The sequence below is a fragment of the Corvus cornix genome, chromosome 10 (assembly GCF_000738735.6).
Source record: "Corvus cornix cornix isolate S_Up_H32 chromosome 10, ASM73873v5, whole genome shotgun sequence".
NCBI classification, from domain to species: Eukaryota; Metazoa; Chordata; class Aves; order Passeriformes; family Corvidae; genus Corvus; species Corvus cornix.
Genome location: NC_046340.1, coordinates 3,759,542 through 3,782,572, shown reverse-complemented (window position 1 = coordinate 3,782,572; position 23,031 = coordinate 3,759,542). Strand labels below are relative to the sequence as shown.

Genomic DNA, 23,031 nt, shown 5'->3' with positions numbered 1-23,031 from the left:
CCCATATGCCAGACTGAAAGGATATTCTTCCAAGAATTCCAACTGCACATATAAGCCAGATGTGAGGCTGATTTTAACAAAGTTTTGTTTTCATTGGATGGAAGACTGAAAGATTGTGATGTGTCAGCCGCACTCATGGAACTTATTACTAAGTATTAGTTAACAATACTGATCCCAAACACAGCTTCAACCTTATCAGTGAACTGAACCTGCCCCAAATAAAGCTGACAAAATAGCAAGTGTGCTACACAGGAATGGGGGGTAAAATCTACAGGAGAAAGGTTTGAATTTCAGTCCAATGCCCCCAACAATATTGCACTCAGCTTGGGGTTTTTTTCACTGTGGGAAACAGTAGTCTAGAGCTCTCTCTGAATTAGTTGTGATCTATGTAAAATGCCTTTAAAAATCAGTATTCTATCTACTGACCAACACATGGAGTTTTTGCAGCTGAGCACTGAGCAATTCACTGAGCTTTCCCAGATAAAATTTTCAGCTCTGTTTAGTGCTACACCTTACAGTGACAATAATTCAGAATGATACTAACACATTTTGTATTATTTTTAATCTGGGATAATGCTAGTTTGATCCATACTTTCTGAACCTATACAATCATGGAATAAGACACAGGGAGTGTTTTACCTCTACAAAATCCCTTAAGTGAGAGCTTCTACAAATGTCAAGTAAATACTGTGAGAAGCCACACATATTCACTGCAGTGTCACTCCCGAGAAATTCACCAAGTTTGCACTGGTGTGAATGAGAGCAGAATTGTGGCTCTGACTAATCTGTCACCTCTCATTTTCCACAACAGCAGGTCTAAAAAGCAGAGAGGACTTCAGAGTTCATATGGATACCATATGGTTCCCTTCCACCGATGTAAACAGAGGAGCAGCTAAGGATCAAAATAATAGTAAGTGGACATTAGATTCAGGTAAAGTTATATTTGGGAGCAGTGTTACTCAGCCATGCACAGCTACATTTTCATCACAAAGAGTTAAAGAGCAATCCATAAAACAGGCAGAGTGATGGCCTTCAGCTGAGGTCTGACAGGCTGTTGTTACAATCCATTATCACTGGGTGTTGATGCGATGCCAAGACACAAACACCACAAAGTCAGGATGTCAACCCTTGGTTACTGTATGTTTCTCATTGATTCGACACAATGCAGCTCCTTCCTTCCACTCCCCTCCTGGCTGCTTCAGAGCAAGTGAATTCTCATCTCCCTATTGTCTTTTGGCATCTTCAAAGAACACAAAGTGATTCTGGCAGCTCGATTCACATGCCAGCTCCACCTGCTTTATGTCTGAGCTCTGTTCAAAAGCAGGAGCATGAAAAGAGCATCACAGAGGGGCATCAAAGAGCTGAAATTATTATCATTTGCATTATATAAGAATTTGGATGGCAACCAAGTCCAGATTGGGATTCAGGGAAGAATAAATATTTGTGTAAAGAAAGGAGTTTAAAGAGGACAACAACTAAGCACAGAATGAATGCAATCAAGAAAACAAGAGGACTTGTAAACATCAGTTTAATTCCATTAGACTGGGTTGGAAAAGTGAAAGGTAGTTTAAAAAACAGAAAGGAAAAGGCATGGCAAAGATGTGAGGGGCACACAAGGGTGAACCATGTTGGGGAAGTGGGCAAGGTCATATCAGACAACAATACGTGGGCCCCAGCCCTCATCTTGTTTGTGCATCTCTTTGTTTTCAATCTATTTCAGACACCAATCAATTCATTGCAGCATTCCCTCCTTCCTCGCAATATTTCACTTTTTTTTTCTTATTATATATTATTAAATAGTATTTTCTTCTCATTATATATTATTATATATCAATATTTCTTTATTATTATTATTATTATTATTATTATTATTAATTTCAGGATTTCTCCAATTTCTTAATTTCAGCAAGAGTATTTTTGTCTCACGCTCAATCCACCGAAGCATGGCCAGGCCATTTGTAGGTTCATACACTGCATAAGGAGCTGAAGACATATCTATGAGGTCTAATACATGAAAATGCTGGCAAAAATAATCACAGCCAGACCTTGCAGTGGAATGAAGCGTATTTATGACATGATTTATGAACATATTAGACAGATCTGAAAAAGATGTTTTAGACATGACTACCATGCAGATTAAAAACACATATATATATATATATATATTCCCATTCTTTTTGTGACAGATGATTAAAAACTACTGCATCCAAGGGCTGGCTTCTTATGAAATGTATCTCTGAGTTTTGGCAATGAGCACCCTCAGCCTTTGAAAACAAAGCTGACCTGGGAAATCTGTATCTTTGGAGGCAATGTTCATGTGCAAAATATGAAGGTTGCATCAGACCCTGTGACTCTTGCCAACAATTACTCCACTGAAAAAAGCACAAAAGAGAAGGCAAGAAAATTCCCAGTAAAAATGATGACACCAAAGAAAGTCTAGCCCTTTGTCTAGTTTTATTCTTTGAATCTCATTTTGTTGAAACCCAGCCAAAACTGATGAAGTCATTGTTTTGTTTTCTTTTTGAAATTAGCTTCAGGTTCTATGTTTTTCCTACACAGTTTTCAGGCCACATCTAAGTAGAATCAAGATACCTGAGCTGGAAACTAGTCCGGCCAAGGGAGCCTTATGGTGCATCAGCATTATAAATATAAAATAAATAAATGAACAGATTAGAGAGAAACTACGTAACTCAAGGTGAAATATTATAGTCTAAAGTAGACACAGTACAGTCAAGATTTTCTGAATGGGATAAATTAGGTGGTTAAGTGGATGCTGGGACAATTACAGATGAATGTACTGAACAAGTGTGAGCATTATCTGCATATAATAGAAGTTTATAATGGAATTAAACATGGGGCTATCTTTTACAAAACAGTGCTTTTTCTGACTGTAGAAAAATCACTCAGACAAAAATATAACCAACTTTTTGGCACACAAGAATGTGAAATTTATGGGGAAATGGCCCAAATAACTTGTTCTGTGAATAGGACCCTAAAGGATTAACTTAAACACTTCCACATAGTGCACATCATAGCATTAGAATGTAACACTATATACAAAAATTGAAATTTAAAAAAAGGGGGGCAAGAAAGACTGAAAATCTCATTGAACAACATACAATAGATGGTTTATTTCTCTAAAGTTTCTATATGGAAGGCTGAAAGCACACATGCAGTTTTAGGAAATCACGCACCTGGCATCTCAGTTATGATAGAAAGATAAGCAGGCTACACATATGCCTTAATCTTAGCAATTATTTTGTTGCTAAGACCTTGAATTAATTTTTTGATTGAAATATCACTAATATTATTCTGGAACTATGCTCAGGTTCAATGAACTTACTACTATTCCATTACAAATCCACATGAAACCAATTTTCTGGTAAAATGATTCTTGTTCTTTTCATTAGAATGACACACATATTAAGTTGTGCTTCATTTGTACTCCCCAATATAGATGTTAGTGGTGTAATGTATCATGTAGCAAAATTACATTTGCAGACAGCTTTACACTGGGTATTTATACCAAATGTCTCATGTGGTTACCAGTAATACCTATTAATATGGAAAGAAGCTAGTATAAACTCTTTAATTTTCAAACTACAGTTTCACTCCTATAGTGAGAAGCATTGATTAGAAATAATGCTTTTGGGAAAATTATATAATTTGAAACTAAACTGGTCTAGTAGTCTCAGATTTACATTAGGTGTAAGGTCCTGTTTCAAGGTTAACTCAGATCTAATGTGGGGCTGGAATTCAGCGATGCCAATTTCAAAGATCAACTGTATTAACAGTGGAAATCTCATTAAATACATTTTTCTCAAGAGTTCTTCATTATCTGACCCATAATCTAGGAAAAACCATTCCTGAGAGATTCTGACTGTATCTGAACTGAAATGGAAACCTGATCCCTTTCAGACATGCCCCAAAAGCAGAACTGTAAAGGCAGTTTCCTGTCTGGAAATTAACATTTGAATCATCATAAATTCAAACAGATTCCCATACAAGGCGCCTGCCACTTATCGCTTTTAAATAAGTCCTAAAGTTAAAAAACAGGCTCCAGTGACTTCAGATAAACTCTCTGGGAGTTCCAAGAGGATATGGAAATCATCTTAATTTTCTCAATGCTGAAGCACAAAGTGCCTTCATTTCCATCAGCTTTCTACTGCATAAATCTTAAATCTAAGATGACCTCTTTGCACTCCTGCAGGAAGCTGCAGCGCACAGGATCCAGCAGGCAGAGGTGTATTACTGTGTACAGTGCACACAAGCAGACATTTAGATAAGCAGTGGAGCACTCAGGGGCAGTTTGCTCATTGCTTACATCCTCACTGGCTGCACGTTATCTTATCACACAGCTTTTAAAGATCATGGTATTTTTTGCAGGTAGCATTTTTATTTATGAGCGCAGGCCATCGTGCACCAAGCTGCTGGGCCTTTTCTTCTGAAAGGGCAAGGGACAGGGTTTGTCTCCAGAATCTGATTTATGCATGTCCTGGGACTGATTCATTTATCACTTCCCCTTGCCTCTGCCAGCAGGAACTTCAGCTGCGTGGTGGAAAATCCATCCAACCCTGAGGAGTGGAGTGTAGAGCAACTCAAGGTGTGAGCAAGCCTTGTTCTCAAGGAGGGCAGGAGCCAACTGGCACACCAGACACTGTCGGTGTGGCAAACTGAAGCATGTTCTCCTAGGAGATGCATTGAGTCAATATATTTACTGGGCAACTTCCAGTGTCTTAAGGAGAACATGTCACACTCCACAGCTGCCTGCTGCTGGCAACAACCACGGGATTGGTAATGGCTGAGCATCCCCTGCTCTTGTCTGGGTATAATTAAACCCAAAGGAAATTCAGGCCTCACCTTTTAGTACTATTATTAATTACTTATCTACCTGGTGTCTCTGCTGGAATAGGTCCCATGACTGCCACATTGTACTGCAAGGTAAGCCGTGCAAGGGGCTGAGTGCAGACCACAAACCACCCTGAATGACTGTGTTTGCACACGTGTTATGTAGACCAACAGCACCACAAAGTCCTGCCTGAGCTGCTCACCTTGGACAGCCTAGACCTGGGGTGAAGGGCAGTAGTTGTTTAAACAGCACAAAGCAGGACTACAAATCAGTGGAACACGAGTCATGAAGTTTGCTGTGTGTGAATGGTTTTTATAAAACATGTCCATAAAAATAAAATAAAAATAAAATGCGATTGCATCACAGTAACAGCAACTGTATGGTCAAAACTCCAGCTTCACACTCACTCATGGAAATTGTCTGTGCCAGTGCACCTAAATATGCATGTGCTTGCATACAGACATATAAACATAAAAAACAATATAAATGGGTTTAGGCAAACAGAGGGAATATAAGGAGTAATTATCCTATTTAAGATCTAAGAGGGACCCAGGCACCCCTTTGCTCACATGAAGAGTGCCACTATATCACTAATGATCACAAATGATCCAGAGCTCAGTTTAATGCTTCATCTAAAAGACAGCACCCCCAGGAAAACCACTTGCTAGTTTAAGACAAGAACTGATTTGTTAATCCTCCAAAATGTGTAACTCTCCTAATAAGTGATATAAAACATTCCGAATCACAATTGGCACTATAATTTCAAAGGAAAATGTCCATTTGGGAAGTCTAAATTTGAGACCTCATGGTGTCATGCAGACTGAAATGTTTAAAAATGGTAATAATGATGGAAAGAAAATTATGCACCATAAGGTTTTAAATAAGAAGCAGCATTTCTTAAACTTTAACACATTTTTGAATGAGTAAAACAGGATTAAAGGCCAGACTCACGTTACTACTGCAGGTTTTGTATCGAATATTCCGACCTTCACAGTTCCTAAAAAAAAAAGGGTAAAAATGGTTACACTGTATAACAGCAAAACACAACCTTGCCTGTTTCACAGCTAGTTATTCTCTCGAAAATTAGACTTTTATTGCTACTACCCTACCATAATCTGGACTCAAAATACAAAGTTTATATACAAAGGGGATCTGGGGATTCAACTCGTTACACTGCTGTCTCTCTTCAGCAAAGAACGTGTGACTTTCCCTGTAAGCCCAATTTACTGCAAACCTTATGAAAAACGTAAGGTGTGAAAAGTGCCTCTCTAAGCCTGATCTATGCTGATTACAACCAAATTATTTCTAATAAATGGGATGCAACCTAGAGGAGAAGATTAGAATATGTGATTCATAATTTTAAATTAAATAGAATTCTCATGGACTGCATGCATAATGTGCCCAGTGCATGTGAATCCTGAAATCCAGGCAATTCAGACCCTCTGTTGTTAGTAGCAGAAATAACAGGCATATAATAGTCATGGTTATTTATTGTGGTCTCATAAATCTGGGGAGGTTGCGTTTCACACCTTTTTTTAAAGATACACTCTGCCAAGCTTCTCAATAACGAACCAGCACTTTTGCACAGTGTAAGATATTCTTCTATGTTAAAAATGGCAAAATCAAGCCTTTGAAAGAAGTGAAAACATATTTCAAATGACTGGACAAGCAATTAGAGTTAGTGATTTCTCTAAAATCAGGAGCAGTGTTTTGGAATAATCCCTTCATACCAAAAGGATGTGCCTTACATTAAAGAATGAGTGCACATATAGCTGGTAATTTACATTTCTTAGACTAAATTTTCTGCTTCTTGCATGAAAATTGATAATAAATAATTTTTTTTTTTATAATGTGTGAGAGGGATTGAAAAATAGCATTTGAAAAGGAAAAAAAAAATGGATGCCTGAAGCAAGAATTCAACCAGCTCAAATTACAAGTCTCAAATTTCCAATCTTTTGCAAGACTCACTGCATCACAACATGCAAGTTAAAAATGTTTACGATATATACAAACAGGAAAACTTTGTTTCACAATTGTGTGTCTCCTGGACATTACTACAAAAATCAAACATAGAAAAAACCTTTTAAACTATACATTTTCAAAGTATGGAAAACACATGTTTTTCACAGGGGAACACATTAAAAATATTAATAAAACCACAGTGGAATTTATACTGCTAGAATTTACTGAGCTTGTTTCACAGTCCCTAATACATTGGTAGAGTATCAAGGCTTCTTACTGGAACTGTTTCTTTTCTCAAAGATCTTTGTGCATTTTTCACTAAAAGAAACAGGCAGTGCTTTAATCAATCATCTTCAGCTCTGTATTTCACACAGTGTGCCCTTAACTAGCACATCACGCTCCAAACCTTCTTTAAGAAAAAGTGATTTCCTGGACGATACTGCATTTAACTTAAAAAATCTCAACTAAACAAAAATTTCAACACAACCATCGGTTTTAAAAATGTTTAAAAATAGTTCAACTAAAACAAGCAATTATGGATGCCAGCACAGATGCCTCAAAGCTGGCTGGGATCTCTTCTTGCCTGACTACAGGCCTCGTGCATTACTCCTACTTTTAGGATTGTCCCAACAAATCCTACACTAGCCCAGTTTTACTACTGAGGTGAAAGGCTTTCACTGCATGTGCTGTTCTCTTCAAGCCACACTAAGACTCATCCATGAAAACATATGGCTACCAGGACCACTGCAGAGAAAGAACTGGCAGGGAAGAATTGGAGAATCAATTGGAAATCAATTAGAAAAGACCTCTGGGATCATTGAGTCCAACCTGTGAGCCACCACCACCATGTCAATTTAGACCATGGCACCAAGTGCCAGGCCCAGTCTTTCCTTAAACACACCCAGCCAGGGACAGTGTCTGCACCACCTCCCTAGAGAGCCCATTCCAGTGGCTAATTACCCCTTCTGTGAAGAAATTCCTCCTAATGTCCAACCCAAATCTCCCTTGGTGCAATTTGAGACTATGGCCTCTTGTCCTCTCCTTTCCTAACAGAAAGCAGCATTTGATACATCCACATGAGCAGCGGGCACTTGAGCATTATGTCAAACCATGTCCAAGTGCAGGCTAATTTGTACACAGGTAACTCACCATTTGAGTCACATATGAGTAGCATTTGAGAACTCCCCTCTCTAAATACTAAGTAAATCATTCCTGCTATTCCACAGTCGTATTTCATAACATGTTAAAGTTCAGAGTGAAAGCCTAAGTTATTTATCCATTACAAACATGCATTAAAAACAGTATTTTAGAACATTTATCTGTACACAGCACTTGCTCTCAGAAACAGAAGCAACCAGAAGAGGATTGGAAATGTGGCAGAGCTGCAGAACACACACACATCAGCATGTGGCTTACCTGCCATTTAAACATCTCCTTAGAGAGTAGGAGGCTCCCCCTCCACAGGTCCGTGAGCAATCACTCCAGGCCCCCCAGGCATCCCAGGAATCATCCTTATCTTCATCTGAGCGGGTAGTTCTGGAGTTCTAAAGGAAAAAAGGAAAAAGGAAAGGAGAGGGGAAAAAAAAAATTGTTCTGTATATGTTTTACTGCTTGGCATTAACAGTACCAATTATGTTCCTTTGCTGCTTATTTACCATATTTCAAATTTATTGTTTTAATATATGATAATTATGTGGGCAAAAAGCAGAGTCTTTGAAGATTCAGTGTATATGAGTTTTGCCTCCTGCCAAAGAACTGCTTTGCCCAAACACACTGTCATTCCCTACACCTCTATGCCCAACACACTGTGTAGGAACCAAACAATCTCAAGCACGTGGACAAGGCACCATGTTCAAACAAAATGATGGGCTTGTTACAATGAAACAGAACTTTTAGAATCCTATATTACACCCAGTTTAAGATTAAAACACCAATTTCTCTAACCACCGTGGTGACAGTCTGCACATAAAAATACCGCTAACATAAAGTAATGGCTTTTGGCATCATTATGAAAGCCAGACTGTGGATAAAAGTGAGGCAGTGAGTTATTTTTCTCAGGTGACAGAGAATATTGACCAATATTTACTCTGCCCCAAAAGCATCACAAATGAGAGAACGTGAAGATTTGATCCAAGCTTTAATGAAACAACTATTCACGGCCAATTTTTTTATTCCCATTGACTTCAGTGGTCAACTTGTCAAAAAAAAAAAAAGTAAATTGTTTATTAGAGGATTAGCATCTCTGTTTGACGACTGAATTGCAGAAATCGGTCTAAAAACATCAGTGGCTCCTTAACTTTCTTGCTTTTATAAATTTACAAATTTTACAATCACTTACCGTAAAAGCTTTAAAAGCATTCTTAGGCCAATCTACCATTCCAAAAGTTATAGAGCCCAGCTCTGCCAAGATCCCCGAGGAATTTTCACACTGATGTTAGGTTTACTTTATATCAGAAGCCAATTCTGAAATGTCTGACACTGAAAATGGAACCAACTGCCTTCAGTCTTGACAAAAAAATCTCAGCACTTCCCAACAAGTCACTCAGCACACGAAAATGAATCAAGACGAACAAAAGAGTCACTTCTTGCAAATTTATGGGTGCAAAATTAGTTTGTCCTCTGCAAGCCCAAAGGAAATGACTGGGTGTTAACATGTTGAGAAATGATTAAACTTGAGATATTAAAAAGGCAACACATGCCACTCTTTTTTAGAATAGCTAGTTTCTTTTGACAAAGTAGTGACAATGCCTAAAACAATCCTAACTTTATCATTGTATTAAAACCAGCCACATGATATTAACAGACAGAATGTCATCTAAAGCCCTAAACAAAGTCCAGTTGTTCACTTCCCAAACTGCTTTGATAAAAGCCATTGTTCTGAACTGTATCTAGTTAAAAAGCTGTAAATACTATGAGGATCAAAGCAGAACTTTATGCCAACAAAGCCTTCTTCAGAATCATTGACTAATTCAGTGCCCACAGTGTTGATTTAAGCTCCAGCTAGTTCAAACTATTTGTCCCATGGGAAAGAGTTAAAGGAGCTTGCACTGACTTAGTAATTTACTAACAAAATAATACTGATTTACTAGCTGTCTGGTTTCATAAACTGTACACATTACAGTTGTCTTCACCATGGCACCAAACTGAAGTAAGATAAAGAAAAGATCACCAACGTCATGATTTACACCAACAAAGCCTTGGAAACTCATTTAGGAATTAAATTGAGAGCTAATTGCAACTGGACACAAAAGGATATTATTGTACGTCAGGACTGCATTCACAGCTTGCTTGACTTCAGTTTTTCATGTTTTTATTGTCTTCAGTCATAATTCTAACACGGTTCAGCAGTGAAACTTTGGACCATATTAGAATAGTTTTTCTTTTAGTGGCTTAATTTCACAACAGACGAAGTGCAACACACACAATTTGCATACTCATTGTGGAAGTATTTATGTCCCAGCACAAACATAAATGTGTGCATGGACATGCACATGTGCACCCAAGGATGTAACACAACGAAGCCACAAGTGCTGTAGTGAATCCAGAAAAAATAACTTAAACCAGCTATAAACACAACCTAGATGGTTTGCTGCTCTTTACGTAAAGCTGGGTGGGAAAAGACGTCACACTTCCACTGGACCCAGCCATGCTGGAAGGAGTTGTACCCCATGTGAACACAGGTTTAGATGCAAACATCACAGCCAGAGCAATAGCTAAGGGTCTGTACCAAGTTTCTGCAGAAATATGGTTTATACGGTAAGGGTAAACTCAAAATATTTCATCCCAATCTAACTCCTTTTGAAAGCAAAAAAGTCACAACACTAAACATGGACCTGGGCAAGGATCACTTGAATCAGGGGGTAAGGGAAAAGAGACTCCTGAGTTTTGAAGCACTTGGTGACATAGGCAGAACCTGAAAGACTGAGATGACAGTCTGCCAAGGTTTCCTCGGGGTCTGAGGCCCAGTAATGTGCAACCTGAGTTCTCTGCTGACAACCCTTAACTGACAGAGACAGTCCTGTCCACAGAGACCTTCACTGAAGCGTGGCACTGGTAGATTTGAACAGAGGGGAAAGTGTTAGTGCCAGTTTCCCTCCTTCTGTCCAGGGCTCTGTTTTTGCTTCTGTCACATATGGGCACACACTGTAACATCATGTTCTGCAAATTATTCCTGTGTATGTGTTCTCAGGCCATACTCGCAACGTACTGCTCAAAGTAACCAAGTATAGCAGAAGTGGGCACTGAGGTAACATAAATGAAATCCAGATGTTAACAGGGCTGATCATTACTCCAAAACAAGGGGATTTTTACTGTCACTTGTAACACCCAGTAAATAACAACAGCTACATTGACACACAATACAAAAATCAAACACAGTGCTGTCAGATGGAGAAAAAAAGATTATTTGGCCAAACTTTTGTTTGGCTGTTATGAAGGATGACATAATTGTCTTGAATTTGGTCATGCAGACTTCAAAGGAGAAGTGGTGCCAGAGAACGAAGGTCAGTTTATGCAGTTTTATTATTATTCAGACATCCATTACATAAGGTTTGGATATGTAAATGTTTAGCATTCAGCATAAGATTTAGCTTCTCAAGAGCAAATGCTCTGATACCTTAAATGTTTGTTTCACAGCGTTTATAGCATACAATTTTTCTTTAAACACAAACAAACTTGAGGCAAGTCCGCAGTATTTGACACGAGGGTTACTGCAGCAGTATGTGCAATGGAATGTTGAGACCTGGCACACAGATCCATCTGCCAGAGTCCCCAGGTGACAGTCCCTCTGCCATGCACATATCAACACAAATCCTGCTCTGTGACAGCCCCTGAGCACCTCCCCAGGGCCAGGTACCCAGCTCTGTCAGGTTCTGGAAGAGTTTCAGTGTAACCTCTGGGCAGCAGATGTCCCAATGTGACAGAGATCGTGATAGATACATGAGAATGCTCCATTCAAACAGGTTGAAGTGATGTGGCTCACGAAATAAAGCCTTTGACGTTTCAAGTAAGGACTTGGACGTGGAGGAATATTTACCAATACACCTGCTGCTATGCCAGTGTCACTTCAGCTCTCTGGGTGGCTGTGCTTTTGTTTTTCTCATGGCTTCTTACTGAAATGGTTGGTATTAATCCACGAAGGCTTGACGAAGTCCGAAGGAGAATCACCAAAAGGAGTTACACTGGCACAGTTATAGCATATTACTACTTAATAATGCATTTCTTATAATTACATTTCTTATAATTAGATACAGAATTTAGGTTCTTCAGATTAAATTCATCCAAGGGAGAGAACCTGCTGAAGGGTATAAACACCACTTCAGTACCACCAAAGGCCTAAATTAAGCAACACCCAAAGCTCAGTGCTGGCCCTTCTCCCAGGAGCGAATTTCATCCTTGATGGTGTTTTGAACGGAGATGAAGCATTTCCTTTTTATTGCTTCTTCCCACTCTCACAACCCATAAATGCTATTAACACTATCCTGACTTTCAGAGACTTCCAAGGCACAAGGGTACATTGCTCTTCACTAATCTTCATGTGCAGCACTGCACTGTTCCATTTGCTCCTCCTCATGCCTACAACAGCTCCGAACAGAGGTAGCACAAGGAATTATGGCACTGAAGGGAAAAATATCCTGCCTGAGTAGCTCTGTGATGCATTTCCCAGATTCTTCTTTCCAGACACTACACTTGGTGGAAGAGGTATCAAATTGCACTGATGACTGTATCCACGAGCAGGAAAGAACAAGTATTTACCTGCAGATAATCACTGGATATGCCATTCAGCCTCAGAACTGTACCCTTCACTTTTAACTCTGCCTGTTATGTCTAGAGCTTTGCAACAAGCTACACTAGAAATCTCTTTCACTGCTAAGGTCACATACAAAAATGATTTACACCTGTATTTTGCTCTCTAAGTGAGGTGTAGAATGCAGATTACAGATCTAGGAAAAACTATTTCACTTGTGGCAGCAACTAAATAGAAGAACAGTCAAAACATATTTCCAGACAATAAGAATTATAAATAAAAGATCTTGCATTACCTAGTTTTAGCTTAAAAACTTCCACTTGTTTCCTTAAAACAGATTTCAAGATATTTCCTGATATATTTCTACTATTGCTGAGTGCATTATGTATTACCTAATTGTGCACTGTATATGTCATTGAGTTTGATAAATCTTTTACTTCTATGTACCAAAGTAAATTATGTATGATTCTGTATGTTAAAAAGAACATATCTGGAATTTTAAAATCCTGGAGAAAAGACAATGCATCATTTTTTTAGACTGATAAAAAACATCTGGGAGTAAATGCAGCTATTTTAAGCAGATGTTTAGAACTAATTAGTTTTTAAATTGTTAACATTATTTCAGTTACCTATTCCTTGCACTTGGCCTCAGCACTGCAAACTCACTGCAAAGTGGAACCCGTGCCCCAGAATAACAAGAACTTTTCAGAAACACAAGCTGGTAAAGCTCAGTAACAAGGTGAATCACCAGCAAGGAATCAGCCAAAAGGCAAATGGACTTATTGAGCTACATGAAAAAATACATCTGGGGGCTCAGATGGACTTCAGACATCTCAGTGTTCTATTCTGCAATATATTTTCGTTCTACAGAATTTTTGAATAAATTCAAATTTTGGAAAATAAAGCATGCACAAGTGTCACACACAGGAAATATTTACAGCACAATTCATTTTCATACTAAACTAAAGGCAAATCTCAGCATGTTTTTCAGTATTATACTGCATCCAGATTTTTCCATTGTCAGAGTGTTGCAAAATTTCATATTGACAGCACAGGCCTGCACTGCAGGAGTTGTCAGGACAGAGCTGGAGGTTTTGGCAGGTGGAGCAGGGATACTTGAGGCTTTTGGCATCCAGGAAGGGATGAAATGTTGCTTGGCTATTTGGCACCTCTGAGCTAGTTGAGGCTTTTGGCACTGAAGAGAGTCTGTATCACCTCCTTCCTTCTTTGTGAGCAGTAACAGAGGGAACATGGAATTTGTGGGCATGGAGAAGAAATCGTGGTTCCCTCCCTAACTACTCCAAGCAGAAAGCAGCTGCATTAGAATACCTGGCACCTACAGCTATTTCTGCATCTAACTGCTAAGGACAGCACCTACACGTTACGCTCCTGCTAAAAGGAATCAGCATTGAAGTACTTAAAGCCTAATTAAGTTGCTATTTTTCAATTTCTGAGTTAATTACATCGTCCAGATGGTTTTACAAAAACTCCACACAAATTCTCTTTTACTCCCTGCTAACAGGTTTTGATGACCTACACCAGAGTCCCAGGGTATCTTTTTTCCCATTGCTGACTTTGACAACAGAAGCACTTGCTTCTGGCCTCTCCTCTGAACAACAGCAAACCATTTTACTTTCTTGGGTGATATTCCATAAACTACTATTTTGACAGACAAATGTCCAGCAAAGAGAGAAACCCTTTTAAAACCCTGATAAGCACATCCTGCAAACACTGGTGCATTACATCACTGGCAATGCACCTGAAAATATAGACTTAGTTGCCCAGATTTTCATTCATGCTTGCTCAACCAGAACCATACAAGCCCTGTATCTGCTTATCTGCAGTGGCAAATATTGTCCCACATTCTCCAGTATAAGAATGTAGAGAAGATACAGTCCTGAGAACAGGGAGGAAGGCTATGCACTCACGTGGGTGATATTCAGGCAAGCAGGCAGTCCAAGTCTCTAACCATCTTTTAAGAGCTTTTTGGTCCAATCATCCAGGACAGCTGACCAGGACCAAAAATATGAAAAACTTGTCCCTGAGTTTCCAGTATTTAGCTGTCTTCCAAGATTTAAAAGTACATGCGACTGTGTAGATGGAAATATATAAATCTGAACTTTCAATACATATCCATTCCTCTGAATGTGCCCCATCTTAAATGGAAACTATACTGAGAAATGTTTAGCATCACTCCAATTCCCTCTATTTCTAAGTGGTCTGGAGAATTATAACTTGAAGATTTGCACGTGCAGCTGGCAAACAGCTCAAAAGCCACAGAACCTGGGAAACACACAGAGGTTCTGAGAGGAAACATAACCAAGAAACCAATATAACTTTCAGCACACTGCCCACTTTCTCAGTAGCCAGCCTGAAGCAAACACTTGCCAGGGCTTGGAAGAGAGATAAAGGCAGAATTTCAAAATAGGCAAAAAAGAAGGAATGGCAGACTTTAAAAAGTTTATTAGAAACACGATATTCTTTTTAAAAATATCATTGATTATACTAACATCCCCAATGAAGAACCTAAAAGTTATATCCTAGTATGTAATAAAGTAATTTATAAATTATAATCACTAGAAAATGTTCTCTACAATATGGTATTTAAATACTCAGTCCTTGCATTTAGTTGTGCAAAGAAAACTTGGCACAGACATAATGAGAGTATTTTCACAATAAAAATACAATAAGTCTTTAAACTTTCTCTTTGCAGCTTTTAAGGTTATGCATTATGTCCATTTTACAGATGAGAATCTCACCTCAGGAAGAGGGATGAAGTGCATTGTGAGAGTAGCACAACTGAGAATTTTATCTTAGTGCCCAAAGGCAAATTTTCATGCATTTTAGAGAGCTCTTCCACCTCCAGCTTTGCAACTCTAAACATTTCCCTTTCAAATATGGGTATCTACAGTAGGTACAAAGTGTGAAGGGGAAGACAATCTTCAAGACATTTTGACACATTAATTATCTCTGGGCCTACTTATAAATTTGCATTAACATCAGTCCATGTATTTCCTGGAGTCCATAAAATAGTGGTAATTCATGGAAGCTTTACTGAATGCATATTCAAAATTTGCACCTGGATACACTGGATTTTTCCACCTTCACACAGCACACCACATGGTCCCCATCCAGCGCAAACGGTGTGACAGGTCAGCCAGAGTCCAACGTGCAGAATGCCTCAGGTGCATAATAGAAAAAGAGATTCCAATTTCTGGGAAGTATATCTGGCATTATTTTTTTGAATTAACTTATTAAATGTATTTGCAAACATCCAAATGAAGGTTCTTTTAAACACTTTACCATGCAATTTTAAAAACTGGTCTCACTTCAGCACATGCAGTGGAAAAACAAGAGTAATGAAAGGATGGGCATTATGTCTTTGAAAGACAAGGACCATCAGCTTTCAAAGATCACACAGGGGCACATAGGTGCCACTGTCAAATAAGCAAAATCTTTCCTGTTGAAGTTTATTTTTCAGGGGTTTTTTCCCCCATATTCTGATGCCATATGAAATTGCACTCCTACTTCAGTGATCACATATTTTTCAATGCTTTTAAATAATGTTTTCCCCTTAAAAGAACAATACAAACAGAAAGAATTCCTCCTGATGGTCAGGTACCTATCACAGACTCATCTCCTCTTGATAAAACACCTGTGCTGGTTCAGGACTCCTCATGTCCTTCTTGATGTGTTCATTTGATGGAAACCCACTTGACAGTAGCTGAGGAAATCATGCCAGGGTAGGGACAGCTATGACAGGAATGCTGCCAACCACTGAAGCTCTACATGAAAATCAACAAGGCAGCAAACTTACAGTTGACTGCAGGAGAAAAGTGACTTGTTTCTCAGCCTACAGGTGAACTGTAAGAACCACAATCACCATCAAACTTCTCTCCTGCTGATGTGTGGTGGCCCAGGTGGCATTTGCCCAAATTACCACTGTAAAATCTGAAGTATGAGAAAGGCTGTTCTGCTCCCATGAATGCTCACACAACCCGAGCACACTCCCAGCATACAAGATTGACATAATGGCACCTCTTGCTCATACAACCTTATTAATTACTGTATTATGCTGAACTTGTTGAAGGGCTGATTTTCCAAGGCTCTTATGTACAAAACTTACAGACAGGTTATGGAAAAGTAAATAAAGAGGGAGTGTGGGCATTTAGAATTACTTATGGTGCATATTATTTCCCTCACAGTTTATAACATCATAACAAGCTTTATTCCATCACAGTGACACATGAGGTATTTGATTTAAAGCAATACCCTAAAAACCATCACTTAAAAATACACAAGTCATTGACACTTATGTACAGTACCTTCACACACATGCTTTTGAAAGGAAAGTCATGTTTTCACTATTTGGTTACAACATTTTTTTTCCTTTTTTAGGAAAATGTTTAGAGAATTTACAATGAAAAAAAACCCACTGAAACCAATCCTTTTTCTCAGAAAAAAATTACTGCACCCCTAACTTTTAAAAGAGCCCCAATACATATATTTTAAAAATTTGTTTAAAATAATTTTCCTGACTTGAGACACTGTCTGCCAAGTTCCTGCTAGAACCAAAATTTCATGGCTAACTGCCAAGCCTATGAATAAAAGGAGTTTATAGGGGAAATACTGACAGAAGAATAAACTGTAGCAAGAGCAGCCAGTATAGGAAGGTCTTTCTTGTGCATTTTGTCTAAACATAATCTGCAATATTCATAACCCTGGATATTGGGATATTGCACTTCTTCCTGCCTCAATTTTATACCAAGATTATCCATAGTGCCAGACCAATGATTTGATTATAGGTATTTATACCCCATCACTGAGATGAGGCATCCAAACTCCTCATTTGTGATCAAGTGATTCTACTCATGCCTCCTGCCTCACCCTGCTATTTAATACTACATGTAGCACTTTTAATGGTAATATTTCTATAAAAGTAATGCAAAGCAGATCACAGACCATAAGCAGATACAGCCTGGCAACAGAACAAATGTCAAAAGGAAAAATATTAAATACATATTGTTAGATGGCAGCAATTATACAAATCCTAAACTGTATTTCTGTAAATGGAGACAAGTTTATAAATTTTGAATTTCAAAGGAATTGTTTTATGCTAATGTATTTGTTACCCCTGATTTTTAAGGTAGATATCACTTTTTGAAGAACTGTTTTAAATTATTATATTGAAAGAGAGGATTTACTAAGCCTGTAACTGAAAAGCAGTCTGACTGAAATTCTGCCCAAAGTAACTCTAAAACTTGTCAGCCTGATCATGGTGCCTCTACTGTGGCATAAATCAAATTTAGCCAGATGAGTTTTCTTCTCAGAGAAAACAGTTCTTGCCCCTTTAACCATGAGCTGATCTTTGGGTGATATTAAGCAATGGCATAACTGATCTGAAATCAAAATATAATTTCAGTGTTTCTTTTTATTACTCATGCTTAAATTAGAGACAAATTTAATATTTGAGTTTGCTCAGCTTCACTGGCTCCAGCTGATTTCCTGCCCTTGAAGAACAGTTTCATTCATTGTTTGGAAGGGGTTGCTTTGCACAAGGGCAGCCTGACTGGAGGATGTTGGGAACCTTCCTTGGTGGGCACCTGCTCTGCTAAAAAGGGTCCTAAAGCTGCTGCTGCTCTGTCAGAGGGGTAACTTTTTTTTGATCTCTGGTAATTCACAGTCAAAAGCTTGTACCAATTTGACTTCTCAAGCTTCCTCCAGCTATGTTCCCTCACAGGCACCAAAACACCCTTAAATTCTTCAGGAAGTTTTTTGGTTTTTTGGGGTTTTTTTAGATAATAATTAAAAAAAAAACCCCAACATTAAAATCTCCTACCTATATCTCGTCTTGCAGAGGATATGCAGAAGTTCTGAGGGCAGATTTTGGATCTAACTTATGTACAGGGTAAAAAAAAGACTGTTGCTGAGAAAAAAAGGTCCACGTGCAGAGAACAGTTTCCCAGAAATGTATTTTATGTGGGATTAAAAATGTAATATTCTCTTGTCATTCCTTTCCACTTTGAGTCAAATAAAATATAATCCACTGAAACTCATTTGATATCTGGTGAATAGTTTTCCTTTTATTGATTTTCTAGCTTCCAGCTTGGGGAGGAAAAAAAACCTGTCTAGGGAGCAGTTACAATGGCAGCACAGCTCTAGATCCAATTCCCAAAGAAGCAAGAGAAAAAGCCACTGACTTCAAATAAAGGAAGATGAGGGCTTAATTACACATGTGGGGTAAAGACATATATTTCCCCATTTGGAAAAATGTTAGCACAACTTGCTTTCTCTTCTGTGTCCAAGTTCCTGGCTTTTAATTCTCCAAAGACAGAATTACCCAACAAATAGCATTCATGGGAGAAAAAGACAATTTCATCTATCTTGGGTTTGACTCTGATTTCGTTCCAGATCTCTACTACTGTGGATGTTTCACCACAGTATCTTTAGCACTCGGCACAGGGCAGCAGGCCTGGATATGGAATATTAGCATGACTCTTTCCATATCTGTTCAGTGCCAGTGTTTCCTATTATCAGTCCAATATTTTATGGTTATTGTATGAGCTTCCCAGCAGTACCTTCTCAAGTTCTGTAGCCTGAAACCTCCATTAACAGATGCTAAATACAATAGTTGTTTTTCACTTTTAGATCTTGTGAAAGCCCATAAAAATGACTGGTCAGTTTGTCCAATTTTCTGAAGAAATTTTCCAAGATTTGAATGGGCAACATATAAAACCACTAAAAATACTCTTGGCAGCTCATTCATTTGGATTATGTTCCTTCTGCCAAGCCAACTAATGAATAGCTTATTCCAAGATAGGACTTCCGCATGAATTTTTTGTAGTAAAGGTAAGAATATCTATTTATAAAATTCCCTGGTTGCTTGTATTTGAAAGGTTTGGAGAAGGGAGGAGTTTTTGGGGGGTTTTGTGTGTTCTGGGTTTTATTATTAAAAGGGATATTGGCATTTAGACTTAAGGAAAATTTGTGTAAATAAATCAACCAGCAAAGTCCCTTTTTGTTTTTAATTCTGCCATATACTCTGGTAAATGAAAGACAACCAAAATATCACTGTCAGGCACTTAGTGAATAAAGCTCGATATAAAAGCCATTGAAACTGATGGAAACTCACTTTGTTGGGTTTTTTATAGGACCTACAAGAACCCCTGAATTCCATGTCAGATACAGTCAAACTACAGATGTGGATGTGTTTTCCTACACATATGGGCAGATAACGATCAAAGAAGAGGGGAAAAATCTCCTACATACTTTTCTCAACTTCCTTTCTTTTATCAGTCTCCCCCAGCTATAAAATATTTGTTTAGAGTCTAGAATTATGCTTCAAATACCCTCAAAAAAGATCCACTTAAGAATATATTTTTACACACACACATAGATTTTAAATGGTGTTTTTTTCAACATCTTTAGCATAGCATAGTTCCTTTTTTGGCATGGAAGAGAGATCTCTTATGTCTTTTCCCATATTCCAGATACAAATTTATTTTGAAACACTGAAAAAACTTCCTGCTTGGTTGCACACATCTTTTTCCACTGAAATACATAAACCTAAATTAATTAACTTTCCAAAGAGCTAGGAGATCAATGAGCTGTGCAGTCTACAACACACAGTTAACAGATTTTATATGAGTATATCCACTGTCAAATTTTAAACAATTTTTAGTGTTCCATATTTTATGGCATTACTTATTTTTCTTCTTAAAATAGATCCTCAAAAGAGGCTTTTTTTTCCTTAAGAAAAGGTCTTGCTCGCCATTTATCAGTCAACTCAAAGACCACAACATAATTAGTTTATCATCTTTATCTTGCTGAGCACAAAGGGAGATCAGCACCCATATTTTTTCCTCACTGATGCACTGAATCCATAACTTCCATGGTTTTTCCAGGCACATCATTCAACTCTATTAAAAATTATCAACTCATGGGTTGAAAAATAAAGAACAAGCTTCTCAGCCTTTGTAGAGATGAAAAATAGCTAATGGTAAAAGTATAAATTTGGCTTGTGATCTCATTCTCCTTTCCCCTTTGTGTGTTCAAAGCCACAGCAGCAGCTAGAGAAGAGTAACAAACAATAAAGGAAGCTAACTACAACAATAATGAAATGCTGGGTTTGGAAGGCTTTGCAATCCTGGTCAACAAAGAGATTTAAAAACAAGCTAGACAAATATCCACGAGGAAAAGTTCACTTGGGTTTGATGCTGCCTTGGAGCCAAGGTGTGGAGCACCCAGAGCCACTCTCCCTTTGGTCTGTACCTGAGACTGTGCTAGGGGAGAAGGGCTGAGGTGGAGCTACTCTGAAGAAGCAATCAGGATTCAGAACAGAAAAGTAACGAAAGGCCTGCCACTGTTTTAATCCATAGGCCTTGCAATGGCTCATATTTGGTTTGGAGACAAGGTCCATCTCTCAGCTGTCTGTTTTTTCAAAGATGTGCGTCCTGGTTTATGCCTGCCAGAGGGAGGTCTCTTCCAAAACACCCTATCTCACAATTTATTTCCCACTTCAGGCAGCATCCTTCAAGTCATCTAACTACTGTTTAGCTCTACTCTTTCATCACAAATCAACTTTGTGTTTCTTTTTTAGTAGAAAAGCAGCTTGGATGAATCAAAACCATTCCAGTGTCTTCAGGAGGCTGGCTATATATGCACCTATTCCCAGGGATGGTCTGTCTGGAAACAAATATATTGCACACCCAAAAACAATTTCTCTTTTGGGGCTTTTGACCTTGCTGGTGGACTGTTCCTGCCCCATTTAGATCATTAAATTAACTCCCAAATCCTCATTTGCACTATAAATACCACCTATTGTACAGATATACTTTCTCATTCTCTTGGCCACCATGGATTAACAGCTTTCTTTAGAAACGACTCCTGAAACACTAGAAAGCATCATTAACACAGACAACAGCTGCTACATCCACATTCATCTTCACTTTGCTCCACCTCAGCTCTCAGCATTTGCATGTGGCCATGTGGAAGGTATTGGGCTGTATTCTGTGTTACACTGGAGAGCTACACAAGTCCCAGGGGAAGCAAAAGGAGTGAAGAGGGGTAACCACCTACCACTCATCTATTTTCTAAATCTGAACTATTGTAGGGGCCAATCCCTCCCTTTTCTTCCTGACACCTCGTTACAGCAGGTTGCTGACCTTTCTGAAGGCTGCATTACAGAGGGTCTGACCTTAAGTTAGGCTTTCCATTTGTGGTGTACACAACCATAAACCCCTAGCACTACTGAGCCAAAGGCATTTTCCTCAGCCTCAGCACTGCCTTTCTGTACATTCTGGGGCACCAGGTAAACCCGGATTAGATGCTTTTATTTTCTCTCACTCAAATAGTTTATTGCTTTTGACAACTGGGTCTCCTGCCTTTTGGGCATCCATACTGCTAGAGGGACAGTTTAACACCATCTATACATTGTTGGTCTGGGTCTTACAGTTACACAATCAGAACTCGTATTAGATGCCAACAGAGGGTTTTAAAAACATAACTATGAAAACATGAGAAGGATTTTAAATCTACTTTGTGTAATTTGGCTAAAGTTATCATGTTGCAAGGAGATCTATTCATAGGCAATCCTATGGGGGCTTTTTTCGCCCAGTTCTCACTAGGGAATGTTTTGGAAGAAAAGTATAAAAAGGCATTGTTTCCTTATTATATAATACTCCTGACTTATGCCAAGAATATTCTCATCATAAGCATGCTCATAATCTCAGAGGCTGAGCTATTGCATTACTTGTGTCTATACAAATAATAGGCTTCTAAAAATATGATTCCTTGACAGCTTTTGAAAGGTGACTTACATATGATTAAAAAGCTGTGTGCTTGTGTTTGCATTTCTGATTTGTAAATCCTATCCAGTAATTAAAAGCAGATCTCAAGTGTGTCTGCACACACACAAAGTGAATACCAATCTAATTCAGAGATGCATTGAGGGAAAACACAAAAATCCAATTTTGCTGGCATATAATTGTTTAGACCAACAATTTTCCCAAGTAAGAGAAAGTCCCTCAAGTTAACAGTAAAACTGATCATGTTTGTAAAGGAAATCTCTTCTAAAATTATAACTATAAAATGCTAATGAAGGTATTGATAAGTAAAAGAGCACTGAAATGTACAATCACACCAACCATATTTTGATAAAAATGCATGAATATAACACCCGAAGCAGCCAATACATTCTCTGTTGGAAAACAGGAACAAAGCATTGATTGGCTGATTTGGGAAGAAGGATGGGCTGACCATGTACCCTGACCACTTCTAACACCAGCAACAGAATTTACCTTCCTGCTTTACTGAGCAACACAACTCAACTATGTTATTCCTTTCCAATTTTTCAGATGGAGAGAAAGAAGCACATCCTGAGTTGGACTTAAGGGATATTTTTCAATTGCATAGCTAACAATTTTTATTATATCCCCAAATCCTAATTGAGAACCCAAGCTATTCCATAGTTCTT

At 38.4% G+C, this 23,031-nt stretch overlaps 1 protein-coding gene across 5 annotated transcripts in view; it reads right to left on the bottom strand.

Moving 5' to 3' along the window:
- Window positions 1-23,031, bottom strand: part of ADAMTSL3 (ADAMTS like 3) — a 179,574-nt gene that overhangs the window by 87,567 nt on the left and 68,976 nt on the right. For all 5 annotated transcript variants that reach the window (XM_039557996.1, XM_039557993.1, XM_039557995.1 and 2 more), the window contains 2 exons: window positions 8,228-8,355; window positions 5,801-5,846 (listed from right to left, as the gene is read on the bottom strand). In XM_039557996.1, the coding sequence (XP_039413930.1) occupies window positions 5,801-5,846; window positions 8,228-8,355 (174 nt within the window). The remainder of the gene's footprint in view (window positions 1-5,800; window positions 5,847-8,227; window positions 8,356-23,031) is intronic.